Source organism: Phoenix dactylifera, chromosome 2 (genome assembly GCF_051530095.1).
Source record: "Phoenix dactylifera cultivar Ajwa chromosome 2, Ajwa_hap1_PhDact_Kaust_v1.1, whole genome shotgun sequence".
Classification (NCBI taxonomy): domain Eukaryota; kingdom Viridiplantae; phylum Streptophyta; class Magnoliopsida; order Arecales; family Arecaceae; genus Phoenix; species Phoenix dactylifera.
Genome location: NC_143191.1, coordinates 23,834,165 through 23,854,120, shown reverse-complemented (window position 1 = coordinate 23,854,120; position 19,956 = coordinate 23,834,165). Strand labels below are relative to the sequence as shown.

General features: G+C 47.7%; 1 protein-coding gene and 1 pseudogene across 1 annotated transcript; one reads left to right on the top strand and one right to left on the bottom strand.

The window, feature by feature from the left end:
• Positions 1–4,656: 4,656 nt before the first annotated feature.
• LOC103698768 (ATP-dependent 6-phosphofructokinase 2-like) lies at positions 4,657–7,915 on the bottom strand. The gene is made up of 2 exons (XM_008780812.6): positions 7,240–7,915; positions 4,657–5,645 (listed from the first exon to the last, which is right to left on the bottom strand). Exons 1-2 carry the CDS (start codon positions 7,843–7,845, stop codon positions 4,824–4,826), a joined length of 1,428 nt encoding a protein of 475 aa, XP_008779034.6. The 5' UTR covers positions 7,846–7,915; the 3' UTR covers positions 4,657–4,823.
• A 3,977-nt stretch (positions 7,916–11,892) lies between these two features.
• Positions 11,893–19,682, top strand: LOC149768255 (pentatricopeptide repeat-containing protein At3g63370, chloroplastic pseudogene; annotated as a pseudogene).
• The last annotated feature ends 274 nt before the right edge of the window (positions 19,683–19,956 follow it).

The following is a 19,956-nucleotide window of genomic DNA, read 5'->3' as shown; positions in this document are numbered from 1 at the left end:
CAACCAGCCGATATGATTTCTTTCCTTCCCAGCATACCAAAGCAAATCGATCTGTTTCCTCCCGGCGATCCCGCACCACGTCCCCATCTTCCGAGCCCCTGCATCGCGCCTCACAGCCGCTCTAGCATCCCACGGATCACGCCATCATCCATTTCCAGCAGCGGTCCCACGGCGCCTTCCACGGATCCTGCGCTCGTCTGCCATCTTCCTTCTCCATTTGAAGATCCCGTGCCAGCAACGCATGCCTTCCAAATCCTCCAAGCCATCAACGCGATCGCTGCCAGCGTCCCAGATTTCCGATGATTTCAGCATCCACCTTCTTCCTTCCGCTTCAGCTCCCAACACCGCGTCCGTGAATGGCATCCTTCCGTGATCAGCGTCCCTCTTCCGTGATGCAGCAACGCACGCTCCTCCCGGCGAGTCCGTGATTCTAGCCATCCACGTGCTTGCTGGGGATCTATATAAGGGAGCCATCAGCAAGAGAGAGGGCAGCTCGGTTGGGGGTGGAGTCCAAGAGAGGGGAGTTCGGGGAAAAGAAACAGAGGATACTCTGTTTCGGTGAAGAAGAAAAGAAGCCACCAGCCGAGAGAAAGAAATAAAAAAAAAGAAGAGAGAGAGGGGGAAAGAGAATATTTGTGATATTTTGGGAAGAATGAGAGGTGCTCAATTTCATTTGAAGATGGGAGGTCGTCCGGAAGCCATGCTCGGCTAAACATCTAGTCTAGGGCTGGATGAAGCCCTAGCAATGTATCAGGGCAATTGTAGTTTTTTTTTAATTATTTTGGAGTCTGTTTAAATTCTTATTTCCAATGAAATATTTCTTCATGATATTTAAATTTTGAGCATGCTAGTTACTAATCATGTTTGCTAAAGTAGTCTAAGATGATCCATGCCTAGGAAGATGAAGTGTGCTGCATCCTAGATTAGCATACTTAGGTAGACACTTCATGCTACACCGAAGATGGATCTTCCTAACACTCTTTATGCTTTTATTTTAAAAGGCTTGTAGCCAAAATTGCATGCCTCTCCAAAAGATAAAAAAACTAAGAACACAATCCTTGATGCAATGCTATGTGGTGGATTCCAAACCCTAGATCTATTTACTTTGATAAAATTTCAATTCGTACTCATAGATTAATTTAGTTAAATCAAGTTAGCAAATCCTTCTTTTTGATTTATTTTTAAAAGAAAAATAACTCGTCTCCAATCCCTGTGGACCGACACCCGTAATCACTATCCTACAAGATACGTGCTATTGCGTGGTTTATTTTCAAAATTGAAAGAACCGATCAATTACAGCTATCGTAATTGACCAGTTCGCACATCCAGTCAACTATTTGTCAATTGGAGAATTGACGCTTTTATTGCTATCCTTTTGTAGCATATTTGCTTAGGCATCTCCTTGTATGATGCTACTTGAAGGCTTTGAATAGAATAAATGAACAGTTAATTTTTAATTGGAGGATTTTCTTTTTGTTTGTATATTTTATCCACCAAATGCGGGTGAGCATTGGAGCAATGGTAAGGTTGCTCCATCCTAATTTGGGTGTCACATATTCAAAATATAGTAATAGTCTTATTGAATACAAGGGTAAGGTTGTGTATATTTGACCCTCTTATTTTTACAGTTAACTGTGTATGCGACAGAGAAGCTCCACCTTTGAAGTATGTCCAGTTCATTGCATAAAGTTTTGTGGACTTTCATTTTATTTCATTGCATGGTCTTTATTTTATGACTTGTAAATCTTTAATTATCTTTTCATTTTCAGAGGTTGGAGAGAAAGACCAACAGGATCCACCTTTTGAGCCCAAAGTTTCTGGCATTTACTTTTAGCTATAGGCAACCCAAAGGTTTTGCCTTGAAATTACAACCTGCATTTTTAGAACTTACAAATATTTGTGACAGATCATATGGCACTGTAGCATTAGTCCACCGCCCCTACTTTCCTTAATACAGAATTGTTAGTGAATCAAAGTTGATTAAAGATGCAGGCTTTCTAACCTATACAATCCATCCCTATCCTTATGTCCTCTAGTGGTGTTGTCCTGCTTAACTAGCAAGTGCTAGGTTACTACCTTAATTCACATAATGTTCCTTATTTTGCTTTGTATGAGATCCAATCAAATATATGTAACTACTCTATGAAGCGAAGTGTATAATTGAATAGAAAAGGTCTAAACTTGGTATGATGTCATCAGGGGCGGCTCAATACATTCTGGGGCCTAAGGCGAATCCAATGAACGGGGCCTCTTTTTTTTAATAATAAAATTTTTAATAAATATAAAATACTTAAAAAAATATATAAAAATAGATAGCTATCAAGTACATTATTTCAATAAAGATACATGAATCTAACAAAGATAGACAAGAAGCCTTTTCAATTTAATATAATTCTTGAATGGAAGCACATAAAAGTAATTACTCTAAATGAAGGGCCATGAAACTGATTAAATAACTGAGATAATGTTTGGCAATACTGTTTACCATGAAAAGGTCATCCCATGGCACTTTATGGTCAAGGTAAAGAAAAGAATTTGTCCATAAAGGAACCTCTCTATATGAGAAAGTAGGGTCATTATGGGAAATTCACCCCATCCCACCATCTCCCCTTCAATTCAACCCCCTCCCTCCTTTTCTCTCTCTACCACCCAAGAGGGGAGAAGAAACCAAGAGGAGAAAACTAAAAGAATCTCCACCCTCCAAGAAGTCCATCTCCAATCCCCCTATCTTTCTTCCAGATGGCCCAGCTGGATCAGGAGTAATGCGAGGGAAGGAAAACCAAGACCAAAACCAAAAAAGAGAAGGGATGAAAGATAAGAGTGGCTTCAGGCGTCTATCAAGCCAACCAAATCCCTCCTCTCTCTCTCTCTCTCTTCCCACCCAAAACAAAACTACTGTCCCAACTTCCCAAATTGCCCCTCTGCAGGCCAAAAAACTCTCCACCTCCCTTCCATCAAGGGGGAAGACTCGTAGCCAGCTCCAGATCTCGTTTTATATGGGGCCTTTGCTTCCTTTTGGTCAGCCTCCCGGGGCCTTCCATTGGCCCGGGGCCTTAGGCAACCGCCTCGGTGGCCTAGGGCTCGGGCCGGCCCTGGATGTCATACTACTGCTGTAATCATATCAAGATAATCATCATCATCATTGTTGTTTATTCAGGTTTCCTTAAAATCATATAGGTGAAACATCAGATAGCATAGAGTCAGTTGCATCCTATTTCCTCGAGAAGCAGATTAGAAAGAAGGATCAAATAATTTCATCTGAGACTGCCGGTTTCTTTCTTGACTAGCAAAATGATATCTATACCTTATGGTATTACTGGAGTAAGTTCACTCCTAACAGAGCTTTGAGAAACATTTTAGGTGGGAAGTAACTACCAGAAATATAAATTGTAAGTCTCCTATCCATCTGTAAGTGTTTAGAGATCATTGCAAAGCTTCTTAGGTTTTCCAAATCCTGAAACTAGAAAGCCAGGCAGCAGCTGTCCTGAGCTGCTTGTACACCTGCGAGGTCTAGACATGCTAATGGATGGTGCCAATCCCTGTGGATGAGAAACTTGGAATTTCTAATTGCTTAGCGGTAGTTGATGTGCACCTGGAATGCTTTCAAAGTACATGTTGGTGATGTTCACTGTCAACCACTGCTTGCAGTTGTTAGAACTGTGCTCATGAAGATCTACAAGTCAGAAAACTATCCGTTCAAATAGCATCACAACATGATTATTTCAACCAAAAGAAAAGCTCAGAACTTATAGTATTATTTTAGATTAATACGTTGTACATTAATAACAATGATAATGATAGTTGAATCAAATAGTAATTATTTTTTTCTGTTTGATGGATAGCCAAGAGCTTAAATAACAAGACTCTGCTTTCATACTTATGCCTTTTGATAAATTTATTATAACCATAAATTATTGAATGCTATTCGAATGATAGCTCAATTTTTTCAACTTATGGGTAAAAATTGATAGGTTTGTTTATTTCCTCTTTCAGTAACTGAAATCTAGTGTAGATTGCAAAAGATTGGTGGCACGGAACCGGTGGATAATTGACGGCTCGAATAGGGACTTGCACATAACTTTGCATGAAACTTGGAGATGTGCGGACAGGTTCATAAAACTTATATGCGGAAGTATTTAATCCGCATAGTATAATGTATGCGGACTTATGTTCCTGGGGCTCGATGAGCGCATAAATATTTTATGCAGAAGAAAATCCGTATAGAGATAAACTGTGCAAACAACCGTACCTGTATCATGGTCAGAATGCAGCAGTTGCCAGAAACTCGCTATTACCTGTATCATGGTCTATAGCTTGACCGATTCATTGGACAATTCAGTTGAAAATATCGAACTTGGTTTTAATTGCACTCATGCTCGTCTTCGGCCACAGATGCTTTGATTCCAGACCAGGGCCAAGCAGGACTCAATGACTTGTTCATTGTTAAGCAAATATGGACTAACTGCTGCTTCTAAACTCAACAAGCCTGATCCACAACATAAAGTCTCATGCTAAGAACACAACAATCGTTTTATTTACTTGCTAGGTAAGCAGCCCATGGAGATCTTTACCAGGCAGCATTAGCCATCAGATACTCTGTAGTAGCTTAAGACCTTTGCCCTATCTATGCAAACTGGTAAAAGAGTATGTCGCAAATTGACAATAAACAGAAAACATTTTCAGGAATGACAGTCTCAAAAGAGTAACAATCATGCTTTGAAAATATATCAGACTCCCGTCAAATATCGATACTGAATTTTCTCAAAAATATTTAGACATAAGGGCTTAAAAAAGCTCTCACTGGTTTTATAGGCACCCTTGTTCTAGCATTTCAGAAAATCTGGTTGATTTGTCACCGATCTGACCCATGCCCATTTATGATCCTTTGTATCCACCACATTTCGTGCCACCGCCACCTCCTCCATTGGAATGTAGCCATAATTGCCATTTATTGGACCTGATACGAACCCTGTGTGACCGGCCATGACTCCATGGATTGCAGAATGTGCCAATAAGGTACAGTATAAGTTGTCAGTGGCATTTGCTGGAACTGCTCGGATCATGTAGGTAGGATCAATATATTTCACCGTGAACAGCTCTCCAGGATGGTCCCGTTCCCACCACTTCTTCAGCTCGGACTTCAGCCATGGTCCCACATCCAAAAACACAGGATTGCCGGACTCATCCTTTTCTTCTTTCTGTTTACCTGTTCTCAGTATCATATCTTGCCCCGCTCCCTCAGCTACCACAATCACAGCATGCCCGTTCTGTTTTAGCCTCTGATCAAGGAACTCGAATAGCCCACCTTTGCCTTCCAAGTAGAAATCATTCTCTGGGATCAAGCAGCAATCCACATCACGACTGCTTAATGTCGCATGGAGTGCAATGTGCCCTGTGCTTCTGCCCATGAGTTTGACAAGTCCAATGCCATTCACTGCGCTTTCGGCCTCCACATGAGCTGCATTGATAGCTTCCTGCGCCATCTCCACTGCAGTTTGGAACCCAAATGACCTGTCTATGATGCCAATGTCATTGTCAACTGTTTTGGGGATCCCGGTTATGGAGATATTTAGTTTGCGTTGTTGAATCTCTCTAAAAATTTTTACAGCACCTCGCATAGTTCCATCACCACCAATGACATATAACTGCATATTTGAAGAATTTATTTTAGCTCTCTAAGAAGCAGCTGAACAATTCAGAGACTTGAGCAATGTCAAACTTGTTTCAATTGAACAGAGAAATTTAACAATCAGCACGTTGCTTCAAAAACTTACTTTGAGGAATTATGTACTCATGCACTAAAAGGCTCAAAATTGAGAATACAATCCTCAAATTCTTAGTTATGATTATGCTGTGCCAGCTCCCAGTTCAAAATGAGACATGAATCTAAAGATGAAGAAAGGAACAATACATATCATCAATGTGTAATTCAAGAGTATGTTTACGAATTGTGCGAGCATAGCAGTAATGGGTAATTTAACGTTTGAGAATGAGATAGTCCTATTTTATGTAGATGTGATAAATATAAATGTTCAGAGTCCAGCTAGAGTTGTTGATTATGTTCCTGCTATTGCTGTTGTTGCATGCGAAAAGCACATCCATTTTTGTTTAATTATCTAAGTATATTGTTTATCAACAGAAACCATTTTAAAAATCGAGGAGAGCTCTGCTGCAGCTTTGTCAATTTTGAAATCATATTCCCTCAGTAATCAAATCATTCAAAGTTCGATGATTCCTTTACAAGGAAGCTATTGCAAATTTACACTACCAGAAATTGGAATTTAGTTGTGATTATGTCAATAATGTTTTTCTCCAAGGGGATGATTCATGTAAATTCGAACTCATCAACAGGTCTTCATGCTGTCCTGCTTATGCACAGACCTCAGGCCGTTGATGAGAATTATGCGGACCTTATATATGGATAAATACAATAGCCTTATAAGATCCTCCTAGAGACTCTGAAAGCACTTTCTGATCAAACGTAATAAAGTGAAATGTCTCCTTCGCTCATAACTATTAAATTGGTAGATTAATTGGGTTGCTCAGAAAAGAACAACTTTACATGAGGATGGCAAAGTATAGCATGAAGGCTTAAACTCTTCAAGATAAGATTGTTGATTTGTGGCAAAAGCCAACAAAATAAAAGTCGAGAGGACATCGCCAACAGAGTGTTCGGTTAGGTTTTGAGGTTTGGATTACCCAATAAAGCTTATGCTTCAGAATCATATTTGTGAGTGCGATGCGTTTGATTTGCTATCCAAATCATAGACAATCACATGTCCAAAGAAAAGGAGATGCCTAAACTAACATTCTACTATTCTGTGGACAATCACATGTCCACAGAATACAAGATAGAATATAGGAATACCTAGTTTTAGAATACATTACCCTTACTCCTAAGCATATTTGAGTTTAAAAAGATTCTCCAAATGAAAACATTTGCAAAGACAAACAACCTTTGAAGGAATCACACCTCCCTCCACTTACACTAACCAACCAATGGTTCTTTTATTAAAATTCTTCAAAAATATAAAGGCGTTGCTCTTCCTTTAATCAACCAAATGGCCATGAATTGAACAAAAGATTCCCCTACAAAATCCTAAATTTGCATCTAAAAGTTAGCATATGGATCAATCGATTAAAATAACAATTCTCCCAAAAACAAACATAACTGATAAATCAAAAAAAAAAAACACGATAATAAAACAATTATGGAATCACCAATCAAGAAACCCTGACCTGATTAAACCCCCGCTGCTCGATCGCATTCACAATCTTGTCAAGATCAAACCCACCCCTCGACGTCGCGAGGGCCGTCCCGCCCCTCTTGTGCCAGTTGTGCACCATCTTGGGGTCCAACTTCATCGGCTCCATCGAGTAGAACCCGCGGTATCCCGAGGGCACGCCAAAGATCTGGCGCACGCCGTAGAGGTCCCAGAGACCCACCACCAGCTCCCGGATCACGGTGTTGAGCCCGGGGCAGAGACCGCCGCAGGTGACGATCGCCGCTCGGACGGCGGCCGGGTCGAAGCGGATGGTCCGGCGGGGCCCCGCGCGGTGGTAAGCCAGGAGGCCACCGCCGGTGGCGGCGGCGGAGGAGAGGTCGAAGAGGATATGGCGGAGGATGAGGTCGGAGGTGGAGAGGTAGAAGCCAGGTGAGGGGTGGTAGAAGGGGCTGCGGTCGATGGGGTTGGTGAGGGCGGTGAGGTTGGGAACGTAGTCGGAGAGGTGGGGGAGCTTATGGAGGGTTACCGGGGGGAGGGAGAAGTCGGTGGTGGTGTTGTCGTCGTCACCGGTGGTGGTGACGGGAGTGGAGTTCGAGTTCGGAGGCATGGCGAGGTCCATCGGAGAAGCAGCAGCCAAGCGACGAAATAAATCGAGACCGGGGAGATGAGGGCGACGACGAAAGGTTTAGAACGTAAAGAGGGTCATGTACACGTGGTAGCGTTCAAGTTGTCCAGGTCGAGGCACAAACCTGCGTAAACGCCACGTCGCATAAAGTTCCAGTGGATACCGCATGTGCTCGAGAAATTGTTGCCTACGCTGCCTCCACCACGTGGCTGCGCGCGCAGCCAAGACTGCGTTCATCATGCGCGTATCTCGATGCATTATGCCCGGCCACGCTGATGCAGGAAGCGTAGGCGATAGTTTCTCCCTACAGTTCTAAAAAATTTAGAACCGTGCCAGAAATTTATTTGGCACAACTTTTACAATTACATTTTGTTGATTTTTATTTTTCATTAAAATAAAAAATGGCAAGGACTAATCAAGGCTTGAATAATAGAGCTACTCCTTTACCAAAATCATAAATGAATAATTGTCGTAACGGCCATTAAAAGAGAAGATACGGATTGTAACTATGAATTTTGCCAGATTATCATTTATTTAATAAAATTTATCTTTTAGAAGGCATAATGCTTTCAGAAAAACTTAATTTTTAAATATATTTTATTATGAAAATTGTGCAAGTGCAGTTATTTATGTCATAAGTCATTACAATTGCTATGATATTGAAAACCTAATGTAATAGCTATTATCTTTTTTTTTCTTGTAATAAATATTAGATAATGGAGATGGGTTTAAAACTGTTATACTGACCAATATTTTAAATCGTGATTAATAGAAAAAGTTGCTAAAATATCATATTGCTAGTCCTATTGAAAGCACTTACCCTCCAAAGCCCTAATCTTTGCATGGGAGCCTCAGAGAGGCCTTCTGTTAGCCACCTCAGCCCGCCAAGCCAAATTTCTGCAAGTTTGGTCGAGGCCAACCTCGGCCAAGAGCAACGCCCGGGCCAAATCCACTGCTTGGAAGTCTGCCCAAGCAGTGGACAGCACCTTCAGCCTTCGGCGCAGCCCCGCGCAGGCCATTCCCAGCGCCCGCGCGAGGTTCTGCGCCCCCAGCAGCAGCGCACGGCCAACCGCGCGCCCAGGCGCAGCCAGCAGCACCAGCGCCAGCCAGCGCGCGCACCCACGTGCACGTCCAGCCGGCCACCTGCACACGGCCGCCAGCCCGCGCGCGCCCTTGCGCGCCCGCCCGCGCACCAGACTGCGCACGGCCCCCAGGCCGCGCACCCGGCCCCGCGCCCTGCGCCCGCGCCCGCCCGGCGCGCCCCGCGCCCCGCGCCCGCGCCCGCCCGGCGCGCCCAGCGCCCCGCGCCCGCGCCCGCCCGGCGCGCCCAGCAGCCTGCACCCGCGCCCATCTGGCGCGCCCGAACCTCGCCAGACCAGGAGACGGCCAGTACTCAGCAAGGCCGCCTCCCCGCCTCTCGCCAGCAGCTGGCGCCCGCGCAACAGTGGGTTGCGCGCACGCCAGACATGGGCATGATCACGAGCAGCAGCCAAGGGCACCAGCCCGTGCGTGCGGCCATGGGCGCGCACGCATCAGGAGAAGCAACCAGCCCAAGGCACGGCCAGACCGACATTCGGCCGAGCGCACCACAGCCAAATCAGCCCAAGGGCAGCGCACGGGTTCAGCTCGACCAAAGACACAGCCAAGCAGCCGAGCCCGCCAGCATTGGGTCCGGACCAGCCAGCGCACGAGCGCCCGAGTGCCAAGGATGGAAAGCCACGGTCAACCAGGAACCGCGCACACCAGAAGACACTTGGCAGCCATCCGCCGACCATGCGCCCAGCCAAAGAAGGAAGGCAGCAGCCAACCCGACCCCGCGCGCACCAACAGACACATGGCAAGCATCGGCCGACCAAGCGCCCAGCCAAAAGAGGAAAGCCACGGTCAGCCCGAGCCCGCGCGCGGCCAAGGACACATGGCAGCCATCAGCCGGCCAGGCGCCCGGCCAAGGAAGGAAGGAAACGGTCAGCCCCGCATCGCGCGCACCAAAGGCCAAGTGGCAGCCATCAACACCCAAGCGCAAACAAGGAAAACCATCAGCAGTTTGCGCCCAGCTAAGGCCAACCGCCAGAAACACTTGGCAGGCTGCCAAGCATCAGCGCCGAGGCAAACCAGGAAACCGCACGCAAAGAATCCGTGGAGGAGCTTCTAGGCTCTTCCATGGCCAAACGACCAAGGCTGACACAAGCGGCCAGGATGCATCAGGCCGCCAGATGAGCGCGCGTCAAGAGGACACGCCAGCAATCCAAAGGAAGCTCGAGCCAAAGGCAGCAAGGCATGGCAAACCAGGAAGCAAGCTCGGCACAACAGGAAACCCAGCCCAGCCGCCCGGCGCAGCAACCAAATCTGGCTGCGCACGGGCAGATGGCAGCCACAGCAAGTGCCACGCACAGAAGCCACGCCAGCAGCAAATCCCGAGCGCCCAACCACCTGCAGCACATGGCCGAACCAAGGGCCAAGATTGACCAGGCCATTGCGGCCGAATTAGGAGTCCTTTCATTAGGGTTTTAGTCCAAAATAAGCCAAGGCCGTCGGCCATTAAAAGGAGCCATTAGGGCCCTTAGGCAATCATCTCTGAGAACATTGTTTTTCCACCATTGTGTCAAGGGTTGTATCCCTTTCTTTTGTCGGCCGAAAGGCTTGGGACTAGGGTGGGGAACATCAGCCCCCCTAGATTGTTCTTAGGTAGTGCAAGGTCCCTTCCCGACCTTTGCCAAGTCCTTTTTGTAATCCGTTGTTTAGTGGAATGAAATCACCTTTCTTCCAACATTGAGCCCCACCTTGATTTCTTCCCAACGCCGGCAGCCCGAAGGCAAGCATACGGCGTGGATTCCACGGCAACAAGAAGGAGGAAGATACCCACAGCAAGTCGGTCCCAAGGCAAACCGCCAACATCAAACATCAACCTTAGTCGCTTGGGCCGGGGATCGGGACCGCAACCCCCGGGTCGCCAACAACTGGTGCTTTCATTGAGAGGTTCTACATCGGAGATCGTCGGGTAATCGGCTTCAGTCCAAATCCACGGAAGGACGATCTCAAGGGTGTCTTCTAACTTTTCAGATCTACATACCTTCTTGTTTACATCTTGAGATCTGAAAATCAGATTTTAAATACCTTGTAATAGCATTAAAAAATCTGATTGTGAGGGGTTGTTTCATGGAGTCGGATAGGGAGTCCTTTAGCCCCCAAAGGCTCTTTGAGACCATAGAGAACCACAACACCGAGATGAGTCGGGTGTTAGAACATCTAGTGACCTCCTTAGCCACCATAAGAAGAGAGAGTAATGCAAACATAGAGAGGCTTGAGAGGAGGTTTGCAGAAAAAAATCAAGAGGGTGAAAGAGAAAGAAAAAACCGAGAGGAAAGAAGAAGAGGAAATAGGGATGCATGTGGAGAATCCCTAGATGATAGATGGGCCGGCGGCATCCACATGGAGGATCGGCCAAGGAGCATGGAAAGACCCATGAGTGAACCCTTAGGTAGTCCCCATTCTTGTAGGCCTTATGGCCGACATGTGCATGAAGGAAGGAGAAGGGATGAACGGGTGAACCATGAAGGGTTTGAAAGGGGGTTCGGACCACATGAAAGAGGGATTAGAAAGCCCAAGATAGAATTTCCAACCTTCGGTGGAGGGGACCCTTATGAATGGCTCGACAAAGTCGAGCAATACTTCCATGTCTACGGGACCCCTAGAGAAGAGAAGGTGACCTTGGCAAGCTATCATCTTGAAGGAAGGGCCAATAGATGGTAGCGGTGGCTAAGGAACATATATGAGAAGGAGGGAAATTATTTGGGGTGGACGGCCTTCGTGCAAGAATTCATGAACCAATGGGGGCCTTCACCTACCATCAATCACCATGGCCAATTGGCCAAACTCAAGCAAGAGGGCAAAGTCCAAGTCTACATCGACGAGTTCCGACAACTTCAAACTATGGTTGAAGGATGGTCGGAAGAGGCACTACTTGGCACTTTCGTGGACGGGCTCAAACCTTGGTTATCCAAGGAGATCAAATTGAAGCAACCTACCCGTCTTCAAGAGGCGATGCGGATGGCGGAGATCCTCGACCAAGCCAACATTCAAGAACGGCAGACCAAGGAAGGCTCCAACCGCAATATGCTGCCAACCAAAGTGCAGCCGGCAGCGAGCTCTTCCAAGCCCCATTCAGCCGCTGCATCAACCTCCAAACAGCAACCATCCCATGCGAAGAAGCTCAACCGAGAGGAGGTTCAAGAGTACATCAAGAAGGGCTTGTGCTTCAAGTGCGGCGCCAAGTGGGAGAAGGGCCATCGCTGCAACCCGGGACAGTCCTATGTGCTGAAAATCGACAGCGGCAGCGAGGAGGAAGTTGATGATGCCTCAACCTACAGCACTTCGGATGAGGAGGACTCCACCGAGGATCAGCCCACCAGCCCCTTGCCAAAAGATGCTGAGCTCTCCCTCCATGCACTCACCGGCATTCAAAGACCATCAACCATGAGGATGACGGCATGGATCGGCAAGCATGAAGTCTCTTTGCTCGTTGACAACGGTTCGTCCCACAATTTCATCAACCCGGGAGCTTTGCAGTGAGTGGGACTCAAGGGAGCAGCAACCGAGCCGTTCGAGGTCAAGGTAGCAAGCGGCGAGCGGCTCAAATGTCAGCAAATTGTCAAGGACGTGCGACTCAACATCCAAGGGGTAAGGATTTCTGCAGACTTATATGTACTACAACTTGTAGGTTTGGACGTCGTCCTTGGCAACGCATGGCTCCGAGGCATTGGTAAAGTAGTCACCGACTACAATACCATGACTATGGAGTTCCGGATCAATGGGAGGAAGAAGATGTGGACAGCACTTAACCACAAAGAAGCCCTACCATGCGAAGCCACCATGATCGAGCGCCTATGCCGGGGAGGTGCACTTTGCTTCGCTGTTATGATGACCAACCATGGAGTGGCTGCGGAGGGACCTCAACCGCAGCCAAAGGATGAACTCAAGGGCCTCCCACCGCAAGTACAAGAGTTGCTTGCAGCACATCAGGGGGTCCTAGCCATGCCGACCGCACTCCCTCCCAAGCGCGCCTTCGACCATTCCATCCGGCTCAAGGAAGAAGGCAAGCAAATCAACGTACCTCCTTATAGATACGCGCACTTCCAAAAGGGAGAGATTGAAAGGCAGGTTGAAGAGATGTTGAAACAGGGAATCATCCAACCGAGCACTAGCCCATTCTCCTCGCCGGTTTTGCTAGTGAAAAAGAAAGATGGGTCTTGGAGGTTCTGCACCGATTACAGGGCCTTGAACGAGGCCACCATCAAAGATAGATTCCCCATTCCAACCGTGGACGAGATGCTTGATGAGCTCCACGGTGCGAAGTACTTCACCAAACTTGATCTTCGGTCCGGCTACCATCAAATTCGGATGCGCGACGAGGATGTCCACAAGACCGCATTCCGCACTCATTCCGGACACTACGAGTACTTGGTCATGCCCTTCGGACTTTGCAATGCTCCATCAACATTCCAAGCAGCCATGAACCAGGTATTCAAGCCGCATCTCAGAAAATTTGTAATTGTCTTCTTCGATGACATTTTGATCTACTCCAAAATCCTAGAAGAGCATATGCGGCATCTAGACTTAGTTTTGCACACTTTGGAGGAACATCATTTCTTTATCAAACCCTCCAAATGTGCCTTTGTACAAACTGAGCTAGATTACCTTGGGCACGTGGTATCCGGGGACGGTGTACGGGTTGACACCCGAAAAGTGGAGGCCATGACAGATTGGCCATTGCCCAAGGACATTTCAGCCTTGAGGGGATTCTTAGGGCTCACAGGCTACTACCGGCGCTTCGTCAAAGGATATGGCCTCATCGCCAAACCCCTCACGGCCATGTTGAAGAAGGATGGATTTGCATGGACACCAGCCGCACGCCAAGCATTCGAAGACCTCAAAAGAGCCATGACACAGACACCAGTGCTTGCATTGCCGGACTTCAGCACACCATTCCAAGTCTTCACCGACGCGAGCAATGAAGGAATCGGAGCGGTGTTAGCTCAAGACAAGCGGCCCATAGCCTTCATCTCCAAAGCACTCGGGCCACAAAAGAAGGCTTGGAGCACTTATGCACGGGAGCTTCTCGCAGTGGTACATGCGGTCAAGATTTGGAGGCCTTACCTACTCGGGCGGCGCTTCACCATCATCACCGACCAACAAGCTCTCCGACATCTCCTTCAACAGAAAATCGTGACCCCGGATCAACAAAAGTTCCTGGTAAAGTTACTTGGCTTTGAATATGATATAATCTATCAACCAGGGAAGGAAAACAAGGTGGCCGACGCTCTCTCACGAAAGGATGGAAGTCCAATGCTCGAAGACACCCTTGAGGACAAGGGTACTCTCCAAGGGGGGGGAATGTTAGCCACCTCAGCCCGCCAAGCCAAATTTCTGCAAGTTTGGTCGAGGCCAACCTCGGCCAAGAGCAACGCCCGGGCCAAATCCACTGCTTGGAAGTCTGCCCAAGCAGTGGACAGCACCTTCAGCCTTCGGCGCAGCCCCGCGCAGGCCATTCCCAGCGCCCGCGCGAGGTTCTGCGCCCCCAGCAGCAGCGCACGGCCAACCGCGCGCCCAGGCGCAGCCAGCAGCACCAGCGCCAGCCAGCGCGCGCACCCGCGCGCTCGTCCAGCCGGCCACCTGCACACGGCCGCCAGCCCGCGCGCACCGCTGCGCGCCCGCCCGCGCACCAGACTGCGCACGGCCCCCAGGCCGCGCACCCGGCCCCGCGCCCTGCGCCCGCGCCCGCCCGGCGCGCCCCGCGCCCCGCGCCCGCGCCCGCCCGGCGCGCCCAGCGCCCCGCGCCCGCGCCCGCCTGGCGCGCCCAGCAGCCTGCACCCGCGCCCATCTGGCGCGCCCGAACCTCGCCAGACCAGGAGACGGCCAGTACTCAGCAAGGCCGCCTCCCCGCCTCTCGCCAGCAGCTGGCGCCCGCGCAACAGTGGGTTGCGCGCACGCCAGACATGGGCATGATCACGAGCAGCAGCCAAGGGCACCAGCCCGTGCGTGCGGCCATGGGCGTGCACGCATCAGGAGAAGCAACCAGCCCAAGGCACGGCCAGACCGACATTCGGCCGAGCGCACCACAGCCAAATCAGCCCAAGGGCAGCGCACGGGTTCAGCTCGATCAAAGACACAGCCAAGCAGCCGAGCCCGCCAGCATTGGGTCCGGACCAGCCAGCGCACGAGCGCCCGAGTGCCAAGGATGGAAAGCCACGGTCAACCAGGAACCGCGCACACCAGAAGACACTTGGCAGCCATCCGCCGACCATGCGCCCAACCAAAGAAGGAAGGCAGCAGCCAACCCGACCCCGCGCGCACCAACAGACACATGGCAAGCATCGGCCGACCAAGCGCCCAGCCAAAAGAGGAAAGCCACGGTCAGCCCGAGCCCGCGCGCGGCCAAGGACACATGGCAGCCATCAGCCGGCCAGGCGCCCGGCCAAGGAAGGAAGGAAACGGTCAGCCCCGCATCGCGCGCACCAAAGGCCAAGTGGCAGCCATCAACACCCAAGCGCAAACAAGGAAAACCATCAGCAGTTTGTGCCCAGCCAAGGCCAACCGCCAGAAACACTTGGCAGGCTGCCAAGCATCAGCGCCGAGGCAAACCAGGAAACCGCACGCAAAGAATCCGTGGAGGAGCTTCTAGGCTCTTCCATGGCCAAACGACCAAGGCTGACACGGGCGGCCAGGATGCATCAGGCCGCCAGATGAGCGCGCGTCAAGAGGACACGCCAGCAATCCAAAGGAAGCTCGAGCCAAAGGCAGCAAGGCATGGCAAACCAGGAAGCAAGCTCGGCACAACAGGAAACCCAGCCCAGCCGCCCGGCGCAGCAACCAAATCTGGCTGCGCACGGGCAGATGGCAGCCACAGCAAGTGCCACGCACAGAAGCCACGCCAGCAGCAAATCCCGAGCGCCCAACCACCTGCAGCACATGGCCGAACCAAGGGCCAAGATTGACCAGGCCATTGCGGCCGAATTAGGAGTCCTTTCATTAGGGTTTTAGTCCAAAATAAGCCAAGGCCGTCGGCCATTAAAAGGAGCCATTAGGGCCCTTAGGCAATCATCTCTGAGAACATTGTTTTTCCACCATTGTGTCAAGGGTTGTATCCCTTTTTTTTGTCGGCCGAAAGGCTTGGGACTAGGGTGGGGAACATCAGCCTCCCCTAGATTGTTCTTAGGTAGTGCAAGGTCCCTTCCCGACCTTTGCCAAGTCCTTTTTGTAATCCGTTGTTTAGTGGAATGAAATCACCTTTCTTCCAACATTGAGCCCCACCTTGATTTCTTCCCAACGCCGGCAGCCCGAAGGCAAGCATACGGCGTGGATTCCACGGCAACAAGAAGGAGGAAGATACCCACAGCAAGTCGGTCCCAAGGCAAACCGCCAACATCAAACATCAACCTTAGTCGCTTGGGCCGGGGATCGGGACCGCAACCCCCGGGTCGCCAACACCTTCCTCTCACTCACTAACCTAACCCTCCAAAGCCCACCACGCTCCCCCTCTCAAGAAGCCTATTCATCCATTCTCGAGCCCTGTGCTTCCCGAAAGGCCATATTCCAAGGCCAGCTGATACATTCTCACATCGTAACAACCAATTCTCTATTGGAAGATGGGTTTCTTAGCACAAAGCTCATGTTCATGTATGGGAAATGCGAGGATCTGTCTGCTGCTCAACGATTGTTCGAAGAAATGCCACACAGGACAATCTTTGCATGGAATGCCCTCATCGGAGCATATGCCTCCCATGGGCTGCCTTTTAAGGCCGTTGAACTTTATCATGAAATGCGGATATCGGGGTTAATGCCCGATGGGTGCACTTTTGCTTCTGTCCTTAAAGCCTGCAGTGGGCTTGAAGATATCCATTGTGGGACTGAGATTCATGGTGCGACGATTAAGTGTGGTTTTGACTCCACCACTTTTGTGGCCAATGCACTGGTTTCCATGTACGCAAAGTCCGGGCAGCTTGATTCTGCAGTGTTGTTGTTTGAAAGGTTGCATGGTAGGAGAGATGTTGTTTCATGGAATTCAATGATTTCAGCAAGTCTGCAAAATTGGAAGTTCTTTGAGGCTTTCACTTTGTTTGGAGAAATGCACAATGGTGGAATCTTAATGAACTCATACACTGCCGTGGGTGTTCTTCAAGCTTGTGCAGAACTGTCGTTTCTGCAATTGGGCATGGAGGTCCATGCTTCACTTTTAAAATATAATAGAGAATTTGAAATTTATGAAGGTAATGCATTGGCTGTTATGTACGCCAAATATGGATGGATGGGTGAAGCGGTCCGGATTTTTGGTGAGATGGGAGAGAAAGACAACGTATCATGGAACTCAGTGCTCTCTGGTTATGTTCAGAATGGTTTATATGAGGAAGCTATTGGGTTTTCTATGAAATGCTTGAGTGTGGCTTCAAACCTGACCAGGTTTCTGTTATAAGCATAGCTTCAGCTTTGGGTCGATTGAGAAACTTGATGACTGGTAAGGAGGTTCATGCTTATGCAATAAAACAAGGATTTGATTCTGATTTGCAGGTAGGGAACCCAGTGATGGACATGTACGCAAAGTGTTCCCATGTTTATTATGCTGAACGTGACTTCCATAAAATGCCTGCTAAAGACTATATATCTTGGAAAACAGTTATTGCTGGTTATGCTCAAAACTCTTGTTACATGAAGGCACTGGAAATGTTTGGGAAGGTGCAGAAAGGGTGACTGGAAGTGGACTCAATGATGATTGAAGTGTATTACAAGCTTGTAGTGCTCTGGAATGTCTTTCCCTGTTAAAACAAATTCATGGTTATACTATCAGACATGGTTTGCTAGATCTGATACTCCAGAACCCAATCATCCATGTCTGGGGCGAATGTGGGGAGGTCAATCATGCTTTTCATGTTTTTGGAAGGATTGAAAACAAAGATGTCGTGTCTTGGACCAGTATGATAACTTCTTATGTTCGCAATGGACTCCCAAATAAAGCTGTTAGTTTATTCATAGACATGAAAGAGGCCAATGTTGAGCCTGATTCTGTTGCACTAGTAAGCATCCTTGCTGCTACTACTGGTTTATCCTCCTTGGTGAAAGGAAAAGAAATTCATGGTTATCTGATAAGAAGAAGCCTCATTACAGATGGATCAGTCAAGCAGCTCCCTGGTGGACATGTATGCCCAGTGTGGAAACATAGAGAACCCATTCAAAATATGTGATAGGGCCAGATGCAAAGATTTGGTTCTATGGACGACCATGGTTAGTGCTTGTGGAATGCATGGTCGAGGCAAGGATTCCATAGAGCTTTTTAGGGAAATGCAAGAGATGGGTTTAATACCTGATCATATCACCTTCTTAGCTCTTCTCTATGCATGTAGTCATTCTGGACTAGTCAGTGAGGGGAAACGCTATTTGGAAACTATGACAAGCGAGCATGGATTAGAGCCGTGGCCAGAACACTGTGTTGTTGATCTTCCTGGTGGTTCTGGTAGAGTGGAAGAAGCATACAAATTTATAAAGTCTATGCCTGTTTAACCAACAGCAGCTGTGTGGTGTGCACTGCTTGGGGCTTGTAGGGTCTACTCGAATCATTAAGCTCGGGGAAGTTGCAGCTGAGATGCTTCTTGAGTGGGAGCCTGAAAACCCAGGAAATTATGTGCTTGTATCAAATATTTTTGCTTTGAAGGGGAAATGGAAAAATGTGGAAATGGTGAGAACAAGGATGCAGGAGAGGGGATTGAGGAAGGACGCTGCTTGCAGCTGGATTGATGTGGGAAATAAGGTGCGTGCATTTGTTGCAAGAGACACTTCTCATGCAGATACAGTTGCAATCTATACAATGTTGGCTGAGATCATGCAGCGATTGGAAGTGGAATGTGATTATGTTGAGGATACTAGGTCTGTTTTGCATGATGTAAGAGAAGAGGAGAAGAAAAGATTGTTGTGTGGACATAGTGAGAGGCTGCCATCGCATTTGGTTTGATTCAAACATCTGAGGGAACACCCATCCGCATTACCAAGAACCTTCGAGTTTGTGGTGATTGTCATGAATTTACTAAGTTTGTATCAATGTTGTTTGAACGAGAAATTGTTGTACGGGGTGCAAATCGATTTCATCATTTCAGAGGTGGATCCTGTTCTTGCAATGATTTCTGGTGAAATGGAAGAACGCATATTGATTGAAGATGTAGAAAGGTTAAAGAATTCTGTTTATGACAGGTTTAGTAGTCATTCAGACATAAATGGCCATAAGTGCAGTGGAATTAATTAATGGACATGCAATTTCTATCTAACCCTTAGGTCCATCAGATCACGTTTCTGATGTCTGATGGAGATGGTGGATGTGATCATACTTCTAGTCCCGTGCATACTGGGACCAAATGGGAGATGTGATAATGTTATTAGGTTTTTGAGCTGCCGTAGTCATCAGGGGATTCATTTGATGTCAAAAGAACTACGAAAAGCAACTGATGGAGATACCGCAGTTTATGTTAGTGTTGACAGGACTATAAGGTTGTCATGGCGCTGAGTGTGGTAATTTCTATTTAACTTTGACAGATCAGATTGGACGCTAATTTTTGTCTAATTTCCCTGCTATATGCCTGAGGTTAAGTGCATCTAGTATTAAAGTGCAGTTGCTTTGATGTTTTCAAGGACTCATTGCCATTTAATCTTTAAATGGTATGAAGAGGACATCCATGGTATTCTGAGTTTCTGCACGTTAAAGCAGCATAAAAGTTTTCATGGTAAAGTTTTGGTTCATATATTGAGGAAAACATGTATGTGACAAATCATACGTTCCAAAATTGCCCATTTACAAGCCTAGATTCGTCTCCTTATTTTGCAGTGACATTTTCTTCGAGCATGTAACATGGAAAAGAAAAAGAGAATGCTCTTTAGCTGACATGCATATGGATTCCCAAAGTTATTTATATCATTTATCAATTGTTTTTGGATATATCCACTTAGAAAGGAACTGAAATTACCAATTCATTCTGCATTTTTCAAGTCAAATACTACTAGATTTCTTATGTATAAATTTTTGGCTGAAGAAAGTCCTCTCTCTTGTTTGCATGTGAATATTTATTGTAC